The sequence below is a fragment of the Oncorhynchus clarkii genome, chromosome 19 (assembly GCF_045791955.1).
Source record: "Oncorhynchus clarkii lewisi isolate Uvic-CL-2024 chromosome 19, UVic_Ocla_1.0, whole genome shotgun sequence".
Classification (NCBI taxonomy): domain Eukaryota; kingdom Metazoa; phylum Chordata; class Actinopteri; order Salmoniformes; family Salmonidae; genus Oncorhynchus; species Oncorhynchus clarkii.
The window spans coordinates 61,424,925-61,444,945 of record NC_092165.1 but is presented as its reverse complement, the minus strand read 5'-3'; the positions used below and the strand labels follow the sequence as shown (position 1 = coordinate 61,444,945).

Genomic DNA, 20,021 nt, shown 5'->3' with positions numbered 1-20,021 from the left:
TACAGTTAGTTAGTTAGTTAGTTACAGTTAGTGAGTTAGTTACAGTTAGTTAGTTACAGTTAGTTAGTTAGTTACAGTCAGTTAGTTAGTTAGTTACAGTTAGTTAGTTAGTTAGTTACAGTACAGTTAGTTAGTTAGTTATTTACTTAGTTACAGTTAGTTACAGTCAGTTAGTTACAGTTAGTTAGTTAGTTACAGTACAGTTAGTTAGTTACAGTTAGTTAGTTACAGTTAGTTACAGTTAGTTAGTTACAGTCAGTTAGTTACAGTCAGTTAGTTAGTTACAGTTAGTTAGTTAGATTACAGTTAGTTACAATACAGTCAGTTAGTTAGTTAGTTAGTTACAGTTAGTTAGTTACAGTACAGTCAGTTAGTTACAGTCAGTTAGTTACAGTTAGTTAGTTAGTTACAGTCAGTTAGTTACAGTACAGTCAGTTAGTTAGTTACAGTCAGTTAGTTAGTTACAGTTAGTTACAGTTAGTTACAGTACAGTTAGTTACAGTTAGTTACAGTACAGTCAGTTACAGTTAGTTACAGTACAATTAGTTAGTTACAGTTAGTTACAGTACAGTCAGTTAGTTACAGAACAGTTAGTTAGTTACAGTTAGTTAGTTACAGTTAGTTACAGCATATTCAGTTAGTTACAGTACAGTCAGTTAGTTACAGAACAGTCAGTTAGTTACAGTTAGTTAGTTAGTTAGTTAGTTACAGTACAGTCAGTTAGTTACAGTTAGTTAGTTAAAGTCAGTTAGTTACAGTACAGTCAGTTAGTTAGTTACAGAACAGTAAATTAGTTTGTTAGTTAGTTACAGTCAGTTAGTTACAGTACAGACAGTTAGTTACATTACAGTTAGTTAGCTAGTTAGTTACAGTCAGTTAGTTACAGAACAGTTAATTAGTTAGTTTGTTACAGTCAGTTAGTTAGTTACAGTTAGTTAGTTAGTTACAGTCAGTTACAGAAAAAATAGTTAGTTACAGTCAGTTACAGTACAGTCAGTTAGTTAGTTACAGTCAGTTAGTTAGTTACAGTCAGTTAGTTAGTTACAGTCAGTTAGTTACAGTACAGTTAGTTAGTTACAGAACAATTAGTTAGTTAGTTACAGTTAGTTAGTTACAGGTAGTTAGTTAGTTACAGTCAGTTAGTTACAGTCAGTTAGTTACAATACAGTCAGTTAGTTACAGTCAGTTAGTTAGTTACAGTTAGTTAGTTAGATTACAGTTAGTTAGTTAGTTAGTTAGTTAGTTAGTTAGTTACAGTTAGTTAGTTACAGTACAGTCAGTTAGTTACAGTCAGTTAGTTACAGTTAGTTAGTTAGTTACAGTCAGTTAGTTACAGTACAGTCAGTTAGTTAGTTACAGTCAGTTAGTTAGTTACAGTTAGTTACAGTTAGTTACAGTACAGTTAGTTACAGTTAGTTACAGTACAGTCAGTTACAGTTAGTTACAGTACAGTTAGTTAGTTACAGTTAGTTACAGTACAGTCAGTTAGTTACAGAACAGTTAGTTAGTTACAGTTAGTTAGTTACAGTTAGTTACAGTATAGTCAGTTAGTTACAGTACAGTCAGTTAGTTACAGTTAGTTAGTTACAGTACAGTCAGTTAGTTACAGTTAGTTACAGTACAGTCAGTTAGTTACAGTTAGTTAGTTACAGTTAGTTAGTTACAGTACAGTCAGTTAGTTACAGTACAGTCAGTTAGTTAGTTACAGAACAGTTAATTAGTTAGTTAGTTAGTTACAGTCAGTTAGTTACAGTACAGACAGTTAGTTACATAACAGTTAGTTAGCTAGTTAGTTACAGTCAGTTAGTTACAGAACAGTTAATTAGTTAGTTAGTTACAGTCAGTTAGTTAGTTACAGTCAGTTAGTTAGTTACAGTCAGTTACAGAAAAATTAGTTAGTTACAGTCAGTTACAGTACAGTCAGTTAGTTAGTTACAGTCAGTTAGTTAGTTACAGTCAGTTAGTTAGTTAAAGTCAGTTAGTTACAGTACAGTTAGTTAGTTACAGAACGATTAGTTAGTTAGTTACAGTTAGTTAGTTACAGGTAGTTAGTTAGTTACAGTCAGTTAGTTACAGTCAGTTAGTTACAATACAGTCAGTTAGTTACAGTCAGTTAGTTACAATACAGTCAGTTAGTTACAATACAGTCAGTTAGTTACAGTCAGTTAGTTACAATACAGTCAGTTAGTTACAGTCAGTTAGTTACAATACAGTCAGTTAGTTACAATACATTCAGTTAGTTACAGTCAGTTAGTTACAATACATTCAGTTAGTTACAGTCAGTTAGTTACAATACAGTCAGTTAGTTACAATACAGTCAGTTAGTTACAATACAGTCAGTTAGTTACAGTCAGATAGCTAGTCAGTTAGTTACAGTCAGATAGTCAGTTAGTTACAATACAGTCAGTTAGTTACAGTCAGTAAGATAGTTACAGTACAGTCAGTTAGTTACAGTCAGATAGCTAGTCAGTTAGTTACAATACAGTCAGTTAGTTACAGTCAGATAGTTACAGTACAGTCAGTTAGTTACAGTCAGATAGCTAGTCAGTTAGTTACAATACAGTCAGTTAGTTACAGTCAGTAAAATAGTTACAGTACAGTCAGTTAGTTACAGTCAGATAGCTAGTCAGTTAGTTACAATACAGTCAGTTAGTTACAGTCAGATAGTTACAATACAGTCAGTTAGTTACAGTCAGATAGTTACAGTACAGTCAGTTAGTTACAGTCAGATAGTCAGTTAGTTACAATACAGTCAGTTAGTTACAGTCAGATAGTTACAATACAGTCAGTTAGTTACAGTCAGATAGTCAGTTAGTTACAATACAGTCAGTTAGTTACAGTCAGTAAAATAGTTACAGTACAGTCAGTTAGTTACAGTCAGATAGTCAGTTAGTTACAATACAGTCAGTTAGTTACAGTCAGATAGTTACAATACAGTCAGTTAGTTACAGTCAGATAGTCAGTTAGTTACAATACAGTCAGTTAGTTACAGTCAGTAAGATAGTTAGAGTTCAGTCAGTGTTCAAAGTTCACCACATTAATACATGTTAATGCAGCATTAATACGTGTTAATACAGTGTTAATATGTGTTACAGTGTCAATACAGTGTTGATACAGTGTTAATAGTGTATCGCTGTTCAACCATCAAGTCATAGAGGAGCAGCAGCCTGGAAACACACACACACACACACACACACACACACACACACACACACACACACACACACACACACACACACACACACACACACACGCACACACACACTACACACACACAGAGAGGGACAGAGAGAGAGAGATAGAGTGGGAGGGGGGCAAAGAGAGAGAGAGATAGATAGAGGGGGAGAGGGGGGCAAGAGAGAGATCGAAGGGGGAGAGGGGGGGAGAGAGAGATAGAAGGGGAGATGGGGCAGAAAGATAGAGGGGGAGAGGGGGGCAGAGAGAGATAGAAGGGGGAGAGGGGGGGAGAGAGAGATAGAAGGGGAGAGGGGGCAGAGAGATAGAGGGGGAGAGGGCGGCAGAGGAAGGGGGAGAGGGGGGCAGAGAGAGAACGAGAGACAGAGGCTGTGAGCGTGCAAACAGGCCCAACCCCCACTCTTACACTAGCCAATGGAATGTCCCAGATGCTCAGCAGGCCCAACCCCCACTCTTACACTAGCCAATGGAATGTCCCAGATGCTCAGCAGGCTCTGCTCACACTTACTGGCCTGAGGCCAAACCACACGACCAACAACATTGGACACTTTATGGAACACAAAGCCTTCACTATATCATCCTGGAATATCCAAGGTCAGAGGTCATCTGCCTTTGGCCTAAATAGCAGGAACCTGGACTTCATCAAAGAAATCGTAAATATAGACATTGTCAACCTACAAGAAACATGGTATAGAGGAGACAGACCCACTGGTTGCCCTCTAGGTTACAGAGAGCTGGTAGTCCCATCCACCAAACTACCAGGTGTGAAACAGGGAAGGGACTCAGGCGGTATGCTAATTTGGTGTAGAGCAGACCTAACTCACTCCATTAAATTAATCAAAACAAGAACATTTTACATTTGGCTAGAAATTCAAAAGGAAATGACCTTAACACAGAAAAATGTCCTCCTGTGTGCTACCTACTGTATATCCCCCCACATAATTTAATGAAGACAGCTTCTCCATCCTGGAGGGGGAAATCAATCATTTCCAGGACCAGGGACTTGTACTAGTCTGTGGCGACCTAAATGCCAGAACTGGACAAGAACCTGACATCCTCAGCACACAGGGGACAAACAGCTACCTGGAGGTGACAGCATTCCCTCCCCCATATGGCCCCCTAGACACAACTATGACAACATAACCAACAAAAACGGATCACAACTCCTGCAGCTCTGTCGCACACTGGGTATGTACATAGTCAATGGTAGGCTTCCAGGGGACTCCTATGGTAGGTACACCTATTGCTCATCTCTTGGCAGTAGTACTGTAGACTACTTTATCACTGACCTCAACCCAGAGTCTCAGATCACAACAAAATCACACTCTATTTGAACAGAGCAATACTCAATCACGAGGCATCAAAGCCAAAGGAACTGAGTAATATTAAGTAATGCTACAGAAGGAAGGAAAGTAGTGTGGACATCTGCCAAAAACAATTAGGCAACAACAAATGCAATCCCCTCTAGACAATTTCCAGGACAAATTATTTCACTGTAATAGTGAAGGTGTAAACTTGGCAGTAGAAAATCATAGAAATCAGTAGAAAACCCTATCAAATCTAAAAATGTTAAAACAGAAAACTAAAGAAAATGAACAACAATAACAAATGATTTGATGAGGAATGCAAAAACCTAAGAAAGAAATTGAGAAATCTATCCAAACAAAAACATAGAGACCCAGAAAACCTGAGTCTACGCCTTCACTATGGTGAATCACTAAAACAATACAGAAATACCCTACGGAAAAAGAAGGAACAGCACGTCAGAAATCAACTCAATGTAATTGAAAAATCCATAGAATCCTGTTACGACTTCTAGGGGGGCGGAGTCAGGCGCAGAGGGTAAAGGACCATAGAATCCTGTTACGACTTCTAGGGGGGCGGAGTCAGGCGCAGAGGGTAGAAGACCACTGTATTTATTCCGGAGAAAAGTAGGTCACGCCAAAACACCAGGCGCATACAATGACCGGCCCAACAACAGGACACAAACAGTCCGGGAGAAATACAGAAATGATCACATCCACAAAACGAACAGAGAAACAAGCCCGCGCAGAAGCCGACGGGCCTACTGGGTTTAAACAATCACAACCTAAACACAAAACAGGTGCAGCTAATCAGACACAACTAAATGAAACAGAAAAGGGGATCGGTGGCAGCTAGTAGGCCGGCGACGACGACCGCCGAGCGCCGCCCGAACAGGAAGAGGAGCCACCTTCAGTGGCAACTAGTAGACCGGCGACGACCACCGCCGAGCGCCGCCCGAACAGGAAGAGGCACCATCTTCAGTGGCAACTAGTAGACCGGCGACGACCACCGCCGAGCGCCGCCCGAACAGGAAGAGGCACCATCTTCAGTGGCAACTAGTAGACCGGCGACGACCACCGCCGAGCGCCGCCCGAACAGGAAGAGGCACCATCTTCAGTGGCAGCTAGTAGACCGGCGACGACGACCGCCGAGCGCCGCCCGAACAGGAAGAGGCACCATCTTCAGTGGCAACTAGTAGACCGGCGACGACGACCGCCGAGCGCCGCCCGAACAGGAAGAGGCACCATCTTCAGTGGCAACTAGTACACCGGCGACGACGACCGCCGAGCGCCGCCCGAACAGGAAGAGGCACCATCTTCGGCGGGATTCGTGACAAATCCATAGAATCTAACCACTTTTGGGAAAATTGGAAAACACCAAACAAACAACAACACAAAGAATGATCTATCCAAAATGGAGTTGTATGGGTAAACCACTTCTCCAAGAACAACAAAGAACAAACATGCTTCTGTCCCAAACCAAGGAGGGCCTACAGCAGCACCTAGATCTTCTGCACAGATTCTGCCAGATCTGGGCCCTGACAGGAAATCTCAGTAAGACCAAAATAATGGTGTTCCAAAAAAGGTCCAGTCGCCAGCACCACAAATACAAATTCATCAAGACAACTTGGCCTAAACATCAGCGCCACAGGTAACTTCCACAAGGCTGTGAACGATCTGAGAGACAAGGCAAGAAGGGCATTCTATGCCATCAAAAGGAACATAAAATTTGACATGCCAATTAGGATCTGGCTAAAAATACTTGAATCAGTTATAGAACCCATTGCCCTTTGTGGTTGTGAGGTCTGGGGTCCGCTCACCAACCAAGAATTCACAAAATGGGACAAACACTAAATTGCGACTCTGCATGCAGAATTCTGCAAAAATATCCTCCTTGTACAAAGTAAAACCCCAGATAATGCATGCAGAGCAGAATTAGGGCGATACCCGCTAATTATCAAAATCCAGAAAAGAGATATTAATTTATATAACCACCTAAAAGGAAGCGATTCCCAAACCTTCCATAACAAAGCCATCACCTACAGAGAGATGAACCTGGAGAAGAGTCCCCTATGCAAGCTGGTCCTGGGGCTCTGTTCACAAACACAAACAGACCCCACAGAGCCCCAGGACAGCAGCACAATTAGACCCAACCAAATCATGAGAAAACAAAAAGATAATTACTTGACACATGGAAAGAATTTACAAACAAAACAGAGCAAACTAGAATGCTATTTGGCCCTAAACAGAGAGTACACAGCGGCAGAATACCTGACCACTGTGACTGACCCAAAATTAAGGGAAGCTTTGACTATGTACAGACTCAGTTTGCATAGTTTTACTATTGAGAGAGGCCGCCAAAGGCAGACCTGGCTCTCAAGAGAAGACAGGCTATGTGCCTGTTTAGAGCGAGAGAGAAAGAAAGACACAGAGAGAGAGAGAGAGAGAGAGAGAGTCAGAATTTGAAAACATACAAATCCATTTTGTACTTTAACCAATTGCACATCGTTACAACACTGTATATAGACATAATATGACATTTATAATGTCTTTATTATTATTTATTAATAATGTTAACTGTTCATTTTTTTTTGTTTATTTCACTTTTGTTTATCTATTTCACTTGCTTTGGCAATATAAACATGTTTCCCATGTCAATAAAACCCCTTGAATTGAATTGATAGAGATAGAGAGAGAGACACAGAGACAGAGAGAGAGAGAGAGAGAGAGAGAGAGAGAGAGAGAGAGAACGGGAGAGGAGAGAACAAGAGAGAAGAGAACGAGAGAGAAGAGAACGAGAGAGAAGAGAGCGAGAGAGAGAGAGAGAGAGAGAGAGAGAGAGAGAGAGAGAGAGAGAGAGAGAGAGAAAGAAAGAGAGAAGGCGAAAGGGAGAGAGAAAGAGATAACACTGACCCCAGTTCATAAATCCTTAGTAAATAAAGCCTTTAGGGAATAATTTAATGTAATCTCTAATAGCCAGTAATTACCACTAAGTGAGGGATGTGTCTAAGACGGTATAGACATACAGACTAAGGAAGTACACATCACCACACACACACACAACCAAACTCACACACACACACACAACCATACACACACACATACAGAATGTGTCTGGGCAGGAGAAGAGCTGAGAGGTCAGCAGGAAGTGGATAAGTGTGGACATGTGGCCTGTCACTCCGAGAGACAAGAAGATTATAATGTTACATAGAAGAGGAGGGAAGTGGAGAGGAGGTGAGGAGAGGAAGGAAGGAAGGGGGAGGGGAGGCAGAGAGAAGGGGAGGTGAGGAGATGAAGGGAGGGGGAGGGGACGAGAAGAGGAGGGGAGGTGAGGAGGTGAGGAAGGGAGGGGGAGGGGAGGCAGAGAGGAGGGGGAGGGGACGAGAAGAGGAGGGGAGGTGAGGAAGGGAGGGGAGGCAGAGCGGAGGGGGAGGGGAGGAGAGGAAGGGAGGGGGAGGGGAGGCAGAGAGGAGGGGAGGCGTTAGAGGAGGGGGTGGAGAGGAGGTGAGGAGAGGAAGGGAGGGGGAGGGGAGGCAGAGAGAAGGAGAGGGGAGGCGTTAGAGGAGGGGGTGGAGAGGAGGTGAGGAAGGGAAGGGAAGGGAAGGGAAGGAAGGAAGGAAGGAAGGAAGGAAGGAAGGAAGGAAGGAAGGAAGGAAGGAAGGAAGGAAGGAAGGAAGGAAGGAAGGGAGGGGAAAGGGGAGAAGAGGAGGGGATGGGAGGAAGATGGGTGTAATGAATGACCACAACCCTACAACCTCTTTACTCAAAAGGAGAGTATTATCTATTTCACTTGCTTTTGGCAATGTTAATACAGTATATGTTTCCCATGCCAATAAAGCAACTTAAATTGAAATTGAAAGAGAAAAGAAAGAGAGGAGAGAGTGAGACAGAGAGAGAGAGAGAGAGAGAGAGAGAGAGAGAGAGAGAGAGAGAGAGAGACAAAGAGGGAAAGAGGGAAAGAAAGAGAGAGGGTGTTGATAGAGATGACTCTCTCTGTTGTGTTGATAGAGATGACTCTCTCTGGTGTGTTGATAGAGATGACTCTCTCTGTTGTGTTGATAGAGATGACTCTCTCTGTTGTGTTGATAGAGATGACTCTCTCTGGTGTGTTGATAGAGATGACTCTCTGGTGTGTTGATAGAGATGACTATCTCTGATGTCTTAATAGAGATGACTCTCTCTGTTGTGTTGATAGAGATGACTCTCTGGTGTGTTGATAGAGATGACTATCTCTGATGTCTTAATAGAGATGACTCTCTCTGGTGTGTTGATAGAGATGACTATCTCTGATGTCTTAATAGAGATGACTCTCTCTGGTGTGTTGATATAGATGACTATACCCAGGCTTTCTTTGACATCCAAAAGACAGTTGACATCCAAGTGACACTCTAACAAGTGATGAACCAATCATGGCATGGAATCAGAAATCAAGATTTTGATTTGTGATGTTGCCAATGGTAAACATTCTAAACATTCTACACTACACAGTTAATTTGGTTCTATATTCATCAGTATGTACTGCGCTTCTCTCATGAATTATTAACCAGCTCCTGAATAGGACTGTCAAAACACATCTGGCTATTAAGCAGCTACTAGATAGGACTGTCATATTAACCAGCTGATAGGACTGTCAAATTAACCAGCTGATAGGACTGTCATATTAACCAGCTGATAGGACCGTCATATTAACCAGCTGATAGGACTGTCATATTAACCAGCTGATAGGACTGTCAAATTAACCAGCTGATAGGACTGTCATATTAACCAGCTGATAGGACTGTCAAATTAACCAGCTGATAGGACTGTCATATTAACCAGCTGATAGGACTGTCAAATTAACCAGCTGATAGGACTGTCATATTAACCAGCTGATAGGACTGTCATATTAACCAGCTGATAGGACTGTCATATTAACCAGCTGATAGGACTGTCATATTAACCAGCTGATAGGACTGTCATATTAACCAGCTGATAGGACTGTCAAATTAACCAGCTGATAGGACTGTCATATTAACCAGCTGATAGGACTGTCAAATTAACCAGCTGATAGGACTGTCATATTAACCAGCTGATAGGACTGTCAAATTAACCAGCTGATAGGACTGTCATATTAACCAGCTGATAGGACTGTCAAATTAACCAGCTGATAGGACTGTCATATTAACCAGCTGATAGGACTGTCATATTAACCAGCTGATAGGACTGTCATATTAACCAGCTGATAGGACTGTCATATTAACCAGCTGATAGGACTGTCATATTAACCAGCTGATAGGACTGTCATATTAACCAGCTGATAGGACTGTCATATTAACCAGCTGATAGGACTGTCATATTAACCAGCTGATAGGACTGTCATATTAACCAGCTGATAGGACTGTCATATTAACCAGCTGATAGGACTGTCATATTAACCAGCTGATAGGACTGTCATATTAACCAGCTGATAGGACTGTCATATTAACCAGCTGATAGGACTGTCATATTAACCAGCTGATAGGACTGTCAAATTAACCAGCTGATAGGACTGTCATATTAACCAGCTGATAGGACTGTCATATTAACCAGCTGATAGGACTGTCATATTAACCAGCTGATAGGACTGTCATATTAACCAGCTGATAGGACTGTCATATTAACCAGCTGATAGGACTGTCATATTAACCAGCTGATAGGACTGTCATATTAACCAGCTGATAGGACTGTCATATTAACCAGCTGATAGGACTGTCATATTAACCAGCTGATAGGACTGTCATATTAACCAGCTGATAGGACTGTCATATTAACCAGCTGATAGGACTGTCATATTAACCAGCTGATAGGACTGTCATATTAACCAGCTGATAGGACTGTCATATTAACCAGCTGATAGGACTGTCATATTAACCAGCTGATAGGACTGTCATATTAACCAGCTGATAGGACTGTCATATTAACCAGCTGATAGGACTGTCATATTAACCAGCTGATAGGACTGTCATATTAACCAGCTGATAGGACTGTCATATTAACCAGCTGATAGGACTGTCATATTAACCAGCTGATAGGACTGTCATATTAACCAGCTGATAGGACTGTCATATTAACCAGCTGATAGGACTGTCATATTAACCAGCTGATAGGACTGTCATATTAACCAGCTGATAGGACTGTCATATTAACCAGCTGATAGGACTGTCATATTAACCAGCTGATAGGACTGTCATATTAACCAGCTGATAGGACTGTCATATTAACCAGCTGATAGGACTGTCATATTAACCAGCTGATAGGACTGTCATATTAACCAGCTGATAGGACTGTCATATTAACCAGCTGATAGGACTGTCATATTAACCAGCTGATAGGACTGTCATATTAACCAGCTGATAGGACTGTCATATTAACCAGCTGATAGGACTGGCATATTAACCAGCTGATAGGACTGTCATATTAACCAGCTGATAGGACTGGCATATTAACCAGCTGATAGGACTGTCATATTAACCAGCTGATAGGACTGTCATATTAACCAGCTGATAGGACTGTCATATTAACCAGCTGATAGGACTGTCATATTAACCAGCTGATAGGACTGTCATATTAACCAGCTGATAGGACTGTCATATTAACCAGCTGATAGGACTGTCATATTAACCAGCTGATAGGACTGTCATATTAACCAGCTGATAGGACTGTCATATTAACCAGCTGATAGGACTGTCATATTAACCAGCTGATAGGACTGTCATATTAACCAGCTGATAGGACTGGCATATTAACCAGCTGATAGGACTGTCATATTAACCAGCTGATAGGACTGTCATATTAACCAGCTGATAGGACTGTCATATTAACCAGCTGATAGGACTGTCATATTAACCAGCTGATAGGACTGGCATATTAACCAGCTGATAGGACTGTCATATTAACCAGCTGATAGGACTGTCCTAGCCGACATGTTATTTTCCCTTTCTTCTTCGTCCCAAAATGTGGGATGAAGAAACACAGCTGTGTTGCCGAGGAGACCAGACCAGCAGCAGCACAGTGAGCAGATCCATAGAACTAGTCCTCAACAACACAGCATCTTCCACGTAATGATCACACACACACACACACACACACCTCACAATGCAGACAACATCATAGCACTTTCCTCATAATAGTCTTTCTCTCTGTCACATCCCTGCATCCTTCAGCAGCCTTTTCCTCTCTCTCTCTCTCACACACACACACACACACACACACACACACAAAATCAACTGCAATCCCGGGAGCACCAGAGCCCCCATGAGGAGCATGCTGATCACTCATCCCCAGCTTCTCCCTCCTCTGGGCTGCCTCTTCCCCCTGCCTGGGCCCCTGGAGGACCCCACCCTCTGGAACCTAACAGCCAACACACATGGACACCAACACACACTCTGGAGACTAACCTCTGGGGGCCAAACTCTGCCAAGCCTAGAAACACCCCCTGCCTGGATTCTGACTGGTGGAGAAACACCCCCTGACTGGATTCTGACTGGTGGAGAAACACCCCCTGCCTGGATTCTGACTGGTGGAGAAACACCCCCTGGCTGGATTCTGACTGGTGGAGAAACACCCCCTGCTTGGATTCTGACTGGTGGAGAAACACCCCCTGGCTGGATTCTGACTGGTGGAGAAACACCCCCTGCCTGGATTCTGACTGGTGGAGAAACACCCCCTGGCTGGATTCTGACTGGTGGAGAAACACCCCCTGCTTGGATTCTGACTGGTGGAGAAACACCCCCTGGCTGGATTCTGACTGGTGGAGAAACACCCCCTGCCTGGATTCTGACTGGTGGAGAAACACCCCCTGGCTGGATTCTGACTGGTGGAGAAACACCCCCTGCTTGGATTCTGACTGGTGGAGAAACACCCCCTGGCTGGATTCTGACTGGTGGAGAAACACCCCCTGCCTGGATTCTGACTGGTGGAGAAAGTCCATCAGACAGATCGGTCAGTAGGCTATCAGACAGATCGGTCAGTAGGCTATCAGACAGATCGGTCAGTAGGTCATCAGATCGGTCAGTAGTCCATCAGACAGATCGGTCAGTAGGCTATCAGACAGATCGGTCAGTAGGTCTTCAGACAGATCGGTCAGTAGGCCATCAGACAGATCGGTCAGTAGGCTATCAGACAGATCGGTCAGTAGGTCTTCAGACAGATCGGTCAGTAGGCCATCAGACAGATCGGTCAGTAGGCTATCAGACAGATCGGTCAGTAGGTCTTCAGATCGGTCAGTAGTCCATCAGACAGATCGGTCAGTAGGTCTTCAGACAGATCGGTCAGTAGTCCATCAGACAGATCGGTCAGTAGGTCTTCAGACAGATCGGTCAGTAGGCCATCAGACAGATCGGTCAGTAGGCCATCAGACAGATCGGTCAGTAGGCTATCAGACAGATCGGTCAGTAGGCTATCAGACAGATCGGTCAGTAGGCCATCAGACAGATCGGTCAGTAGGCTATCAGACAGATCGGTCAGTAGGCCATCAGACAGATCGGTCAGTAGGCCATCAGACAGATCGGTCAGTAGGCCATCAGACAGATCGGTCAGTAGGCTATCAGACAGATCGGGCAGTAGGCTATCAGACAGATCGGTCAGTAGGCCATCAGACAGATCGGTCAGTAGGCTATCAGACAGATCGGTCAGTAGGCCATCAGACAGATCGGTCAGTAGGCTATCAGACAGATCGGTCAGTAGGTCTTCAGACAGATCGGTCAGTAGGCTATCAGACAGATCGGTCAGTAGGTCTTCAGACAGATCGGTCAGTAGGCTATCAGACAGATCGGTCAGTAGGCTATCAGACAGATCGGTCAGTAGGCTATCAGACAGATCGGTCAGTAGGTCTTCAATATAGTACATACACTACAGGTACATCTGTCAACAATATAGTACACTACAGGTACATCTGTCAACAATATAGTACACTACAGGTACATCTGTCAACAATATAGTACACTACAGGTACATCTGTCAACAATATAGTACACTCCAGTTACATCTGTCAACAATATAGTACACAACAGTTAGAGCGGTGTCCATTCTGTTGCAGACTCACCTCATTGCAATAGTCTATATTCTCCAGAAAACAGACAGCCAGAGCGTGCATCAGCATTAGGAAAACAAAAACAGTAGGATTAGCAGAAGAGGTTACTTAAGGACCATGCGTGATGAGTTGCATGCAACTCACCAGCCAGGTCTCAAGGACAAGACTTAACATAGTAAAGCTAAATCCCGGACAATCAAATCAGTACGATATGTTCCCTTCTCCTCCTCTCTTCTCCCCCTCTGCTCTTCTCCTCCCCTCTCCTTTCCTCTCCTCTCCCCTCTGCTCCTCTCCTCTCCCCCCTCTGCTCCTCTCCTCTCCTCTCCCCTCTGCTCCTCTCCTCTCCTCTCCCCCTCTGCTCCTCTCTTCTTCTTCTCCTCTCCTCTCCTGCTCCTCTCTTTTCCTCTCCTCTCCTCTCCTCCTCCTCTCCTCTCTTCTTCCTCTCCTCTCCTGCCCCTCTCTTCTTCCTCTCCTCTCCCCCTCTGCTCCTCTCCTCTCCTCTCCCCCTCTGCTTCTCTCTTCTTCCTCTCCTCTTCTCTCCTCTCCTCTCTTCTTCCTCTCCTCCCCTCTCCTCTCCTCTCCTGCTCCTCTCCTGCTCCTCTCTTCTTCCTCTCCTCTCCTCTCCTCTCCCCCCTCTGCTCCTCTCCTCTCCTCTCCCCCTCTGCTCCTCTCCTCTCCTCTCCCCTTCTGCTCCTCTCTTCTTCCTCTCCTCTCCTCTCCTGCTCCTCTCTTTTCCTCTCCTCTCCTCTCCTCCTTCTCTCCCCTCTTCTTCCTCTCCTCTCCTGCCCCTCTCTTCTTCCTCTCCTCTCCCCCTCTGCTCCTCTCCTCTCCTCTCCCCCTCTGCTCCTCTCTTCTTCGTCTCCTCTCCTCTCCTCTCCTCTCCTCTCCTCTCCCCCTCTGCTCCTCTCTTCTTCCTCTCCTCTTCTCTCCTCTCCTCTCCTCTCCTCCTCCTCCTCCTCCTCTCCTCTCCTCTCCTGCTCCTCTCTTCTTCCTCTCCTCTCCTCTCCACTTCCTCTCCTCTCCTCCTCCTCTCCACTTCCTCTCCTCTCCTGCTCCTCTCTTTTTCCTCTCCTCTCCTCTCCTCCTCCTCTCTTCTTCCTCTCCTCCTCCCTTCTTCCTCTCCTCCTCCCTTCTTCCTCTCCTCTCCTCCTCTCCCTCTCCTCTCCTGCTCCTCTCTTTTTCCTCTACTCTCCTCCTCTCTTCTTCCTCTCCTCTCCTCTCCTCTCCTGCTCCTCTCTTCTTTCTCTCCTCTCCTCTCCTGCTCCTCTCCTTTCCTTTCCTCTCCTCTCCTGCTCCTCTCCTGCTCCTCTCTTCTTCCTCTCCTCTCCTCTCCTGCTCCTCTCTTATTCCTCTCCTCTCCTCTCCTCTCCCTCCTCCTCCTCTCCTCTTCTTCCTCTCCTCTCCTGCTCCTCTCTTCTTCCTCTCCTCTCCTCTCCTCCTCTCCACTTCCTCTCCTCTCCTCCTCCTCTCCACTTCCTCTCCTCTCCTGCTTCTCTCTTTGTCCTCTCCTCTCCTCCTCCTCTCGTCTTCCTCTCCTCCTCCCTTCTTCCTCTCCTCCTCCCTTCTTCCTCTCCTCTCCTCCTCCTCTCCCTCTCCTCTCCTACTCCTCTCTTTTTCCTCTCCTCTCCTCTCCTCCTCTCTTCTTCCTCTCCTCTCCTCTTATCTCCTCCTCCCTTCTTCCTCTCCTCTCCTCTCCTCCTCCTCTCCCTCTCCTCTCCTCTCCCCTCTGCTCCTCTCTTCTTCCTCTCCTCTTCCTCTCCCTCTCCGCTCTTCTTCCTCTCCTCTTCCCCTCCTCTCCCCCTCTGCTCCTCTCTTCTTCCTCCTCCTCTCTTTTTCCTCTCCTGTCCTCCTCCTCTCCTCCTCCCTTCTTCCTCTCCTCTCCTCTCCTCCTCCTCTCCCTCTCCTCTCCCCTCTGCTTCCTCTCCTCTCCTCTTCCTCTCCCCTCTTCTTCCTCTCCTCTTCCCCTCCTCTCCCCCTCTGCTCCTCTCTTCTTCCTCTCCTCCTCCTCGTCCCCTCCTCTCCCCCTCCTCTCCTCTTCCCCTCCACTCCCCCTCCTCTCCTCTTCCCCTCCACTTGCTCTACTCTCCTCTCCTGCTCCTCTCTTCTTCCTCTCCCCTCTGCTCCTCTCCTCTTCCTCTCCTCTCCTCTTCCCCTCCTCGCACAATTCTGGTAACTTTCACAAAATGTATTTTTTTGGGGGGAGGGGGGGGGGGGGGGGGGGGGGGTCCAGTTGGATGATTCCTGAAACCAGGAGGGAATAAGCAGGAAATCTAGGCGGACAGTCTCAGAGTGTTTCGTGGTGATGTATCACAGATATCAAATTACAATACAGAAACAAAATGGTAATGAATGGAGAACACCATCCACAAACACACCCTCTACAAACACCCCCCTCTACAAACACACCCCTCTACAAACACACCCCCTCTACAAACACACCCCCTTTACAAACTCACCCCTTTTACAAACACACCCCTTTTACAAACACACCCCCTCTACAAACACAACCTCCGCAAACACACCCTCCGCAAACACAATCCCACCCCATCAACCAACCAACCAAATCCACCCCATCAACCAACCGACCAATCCCACCCCCATCAACCAACCGACCAATCCCACCCCATCAACCAACCGACTAATCCCACCCCCAATACACAGCATATACACATTCATCACCACTGCTAAAATGGCCGACCTTGTCCCACCAGCCAACTTTCCCCCACCAATAAAGCCTTTCTCTTCCAAAATCATTTAAATGTAAAGAATACACAGCAGCCCAACCCCCACATAATGTTGTCTCCGGGCTGGACAACAATCGATGGTTAGACAATCAATCAATCAGTCTATCAATCAATCAAACTAAAATATAGTAGATCGTCTTACCAGGTCTCATCGTTCTTGAACTCCAGTTCTCCGTAGGTGTCCTCAAAGTCCTCCCCTCCTCCCTTGGCGATCCCCTCCATGGTACGATATGGCACGATGACCGTTCCCCTCGCCCCCGAAGTCCTCAGCACCTTCACCTCCATTACGCCCACGCTCTCACTCACGTGACACGTGTCGGTCTCGAAGGTGAATATCCCGGCGTGGTCGTCGTCCAGGATGGTAACGGTGGCGATGGCAGGGAATCCCAGCAGGGCCTTGGGGTACGGGAGAGAGTTCGGAGACAGTAGTGTCTCGTCCTCGTCAGACTCCAACACGCGCACGTTGCTGAGACGCACGAAGAAGTGCTCGTCCTCCTCAAAGATGTCGTCATCGATGATGCCGACGCTGATCTCCTTGATGAACTCGCCGGGTTTGAACACCACCGTGCCCTCTGTGAACTCGTAGTCGGCGCCGGCGTTGGCTGAGCCGTCCTCTGTCTTGTAGTCAACATAGATAGTCTTGGCCATATCGCCGCCCTTCCTGGAGATGGCCAGCAGGGCGGCACCGCAGTTCTCCAGGCACTGGTACACGGCGGGTTCGAAGGCGATCCGTGACACGTACTCCTCGACTTCCTCCCCTACCACACACACTTCCTGTACGCTGGCGCTCCTCTTGGTCTGCTCCGCCACGTGCTTCTTCAGAATGTTCCCGGCGCCCGTCATCATGCGCGTGGCCTGGATGCGGTAGAAGGCTCGGCTCTTCTGCTGGTGAGACAAGGCGTAGTAGTTAGCCATCTCTACCAGCTGGTCCATCTCCTTCTCTGGGTGTTTCTGCTTCAGGTCCTTCAGGATCCGGATCATATCCCGCCGAGACTCGTCCACTTCTTTCCCCTCGATCAGGCTGATGAGGTTATGGGCGGCGCCTCCGTCGTGGGCGAAGTGTGAGTTGACCATCTTGCCGCCGCCGTCCATCATCTCGATGCTCTTGGAACGCTCGTGCTCGGTCTCGATGATGACGCCGCGGTGGTTGTCGGCACGGTACTTCTTATGCATGAACTTGTAGAAGAGGAGTCGTCGGTCGGCTAGCCAGGCCAGGATGACACAGATGGGGAAGAAGGCCAGGGTTAGCAGCCCCTCCCATATCTGGACCACGTTGGGACTGAACACCGCCAGGATCATGTAGAGCCAGATGTAGGCGAAGATACTCCACGCCGCCGTCACAAAGAACACTCTGAGATGTTTCACCTTCCTTGTCTCTCCCTCGGGGATCACAGACACACACAGGCCGATGATCACGAACATGTTAAAGGCAGCGCTGCCGACGATCGTAGACGGCCCCAGCTCGCCAGCTACGAAGTTGTGTCCACAGACTTCGATGACAGACAGCAGGATCTCAGGGGTACTAGAACCCAGGGCCATGAGGGTCAGGTTGGAGACCGTCTCGTTCCAGACTCTGATGGTAGCGGTGGTGGTCTCTCCGTTGGCTCTCTTAATAATAATCTCCTTCTCCTGGGAGGTGATGACCTCGATGGCCGCCATGAAGCGATCTGCTATGATGGACACTCCCAGGAACATGTAGATCATAGCTACGAAGTAGACGATGACTCGGGCCATCTTATCCCCCATGGAGGGGTCCTCAGGGTACCAGATGGGCAAGACAATTCCTGGCTTGCACCTGGACGTGCCTTCGGAGCAGGTGGCATTGTGGGAGTCTGTGGTGGTGGGGCTGGGGGTGGTGCGATCGCCCTCTGCGCACAGGAAGGCGGCAGCCACAGAGAGCAGGCCCAACCAGAGGCATGCTGGGTAAGAGGACGACGACCCGGTCCTGATCCCTTGCCCCAGCCTCGTCAGCCTCGGCCTGAAGCGCTCCATCCACCCTCGGGGGTCCTGGGGGTCCTTACCACACTGACAAGCCCTCTGGGATCCAGCACTGGGCTGTTGTTGATACCTCACAACACCTAGAAAGAGAGAGAGAGACAGCGAGAGAGAGAGAGACAGAGAGAGACAGCGAGAGAGAGAGACAGAGAGAGAGAGCGAGAGAGAGAGAGAGAGAGAGAGAAAAAAAGTGAGAGAGAGAGAGAAAAAGCGAGAGAGAGAGAGAAAAAGCGAGAGAGAGAGAGAAAAAGCGAGAGAGAGAGAGAGAGAAAAAGCGCGCGAGAGAGAGAGAGAAAAAGCGCGCGAGAGAGAGAGAAAAAGCGAGAGAGAGAGAGAGAGAGAGAAAGCGAGAGAGAGAGAGAGAGAGAGAAAAAGCGAGAGAGAGAGAGAGAGAGAAAGCGAGAGAGAGAGAGAGAGAGAGAGATTAGACATAACATCAACAGACGACAACAGAGTGTGAGAAATAACATCAACAACAGTCCACTCTGTACTTCCAATACAATACAGAGATTAGACTTATAGTATAGAAACAATAGGACAGTCCACTCTGTACTTCCACCTATCAGAGGGAACAGAACACAACAGACAGAGAGACATCAACAACAAGTCCATCAGGAAATAGCCGTTTGAAAACTATAATATTGAGGCAATAATGTTGATGTACAGTAGGAACACCTTCCTAATGTTGAGTTGCACCCCCTCCCTCCCTCCCTCCCTCCCTCCCTCCCTCCCTCCCTCCCAGTCGAAAGCGAATCCTGTTCAAAGGCTCTTAAATATTTTGTCTTACCCATTCACCCTCTGAATGGCACACACACACACTATCCATGTCTCAAGACTTAAAATGACTTTGTCTCCTCCCCTTCATTCTACACTGATTGAATTGGATTTAACAGGTGACATCAATCATGGATCACAGCTTTCACCTGGTCACTCTCTGTCATGGAAAAAGCTGGTGTTCTTAATGTTTTGTACACTCAGTGTATGTTATACTGTTACTAAGAGGTCAGCGTGGCATTTTTCTGGGCTACAGCTCAAGTCATGCAAATAAACGTGTACATTTCCCAGATGGAGAAATAGGCCCATGTGTCAGCAGCTGAAGGCATTCGCAGGAAATGAAGCTATTTCATCACAAAAAAGCTCTAAGCCGTTGGGGGGGGGGGGGGGGGGGGGGGGGTTCGACTAAGCATATGGAATTGTTTTAAGATAGCTTATGATTCATGGCATGACTATTTCATTAGGAATTGTAGGACCCCTTTAGATATCATAAAATATATATATATATTTTTTTTTTGTGATTCAAATACTGAATATGGCCTTTACTACTATAGAAACACATTGAATAAGACATTCATAAATGGCACAAAAAAAAGACAACAACTAAAAATAATCAAAAGGAATGAGGTTAAAAGGTGTCTGCACTATATCTAGGAGATATAAGAAAACTCAGGAAATATATATATCTGAAGGAGACCAAATGAATGGGAGCATGGAGGTAGTATTGTGTCAATATACAGTGGGGAGAACAAGTATTTGATACACTGCCGATTTTGCAGGTTTATAAAATAAAAAATTAATAAAATAAAAAAATACAATAAAATGCTAATGAATTACTTAAAAATCATACAATGTGATTTTCTGGATGTTTGTTTTAGATTTTGTCTCTCACAGTGAAGTGTACCTATGATAAAATTTACAGACCTCTACATGCTTTGTAAGAAGGAAAACCTGTAAAAT

The 20,021-nt window shown here is 45.9% G+C and overlaps 1 protein-coding gene across 2 annotated transcripts in view; it reads right to left on the bottom strand.

Annotated features, from left to right (window-relative positions):
* The window catches only part of LOC139375460 (sodium/calcium exchanger 3-like), a 174,250-nt gene extending 155,966 nt beyond the window's left edge, over positions 1 to 18,284 (bottom strand). For both annotated transcript variants that reach the window (XM_071117270.1, XM_071117271.1), the window contains exon 1: positions 16,435 to 18,284. In XM_071117270.1, the coding sequence (XP_070973371.1) occupies positions 16,435 to 18,284 (1,850 nt within the window). The remainder of the gene's footprint in view (positions 1 to 16,434) is intronic.
* Positions 18,285 to 20,021: the final 1,737 nt, after the last annotated feature.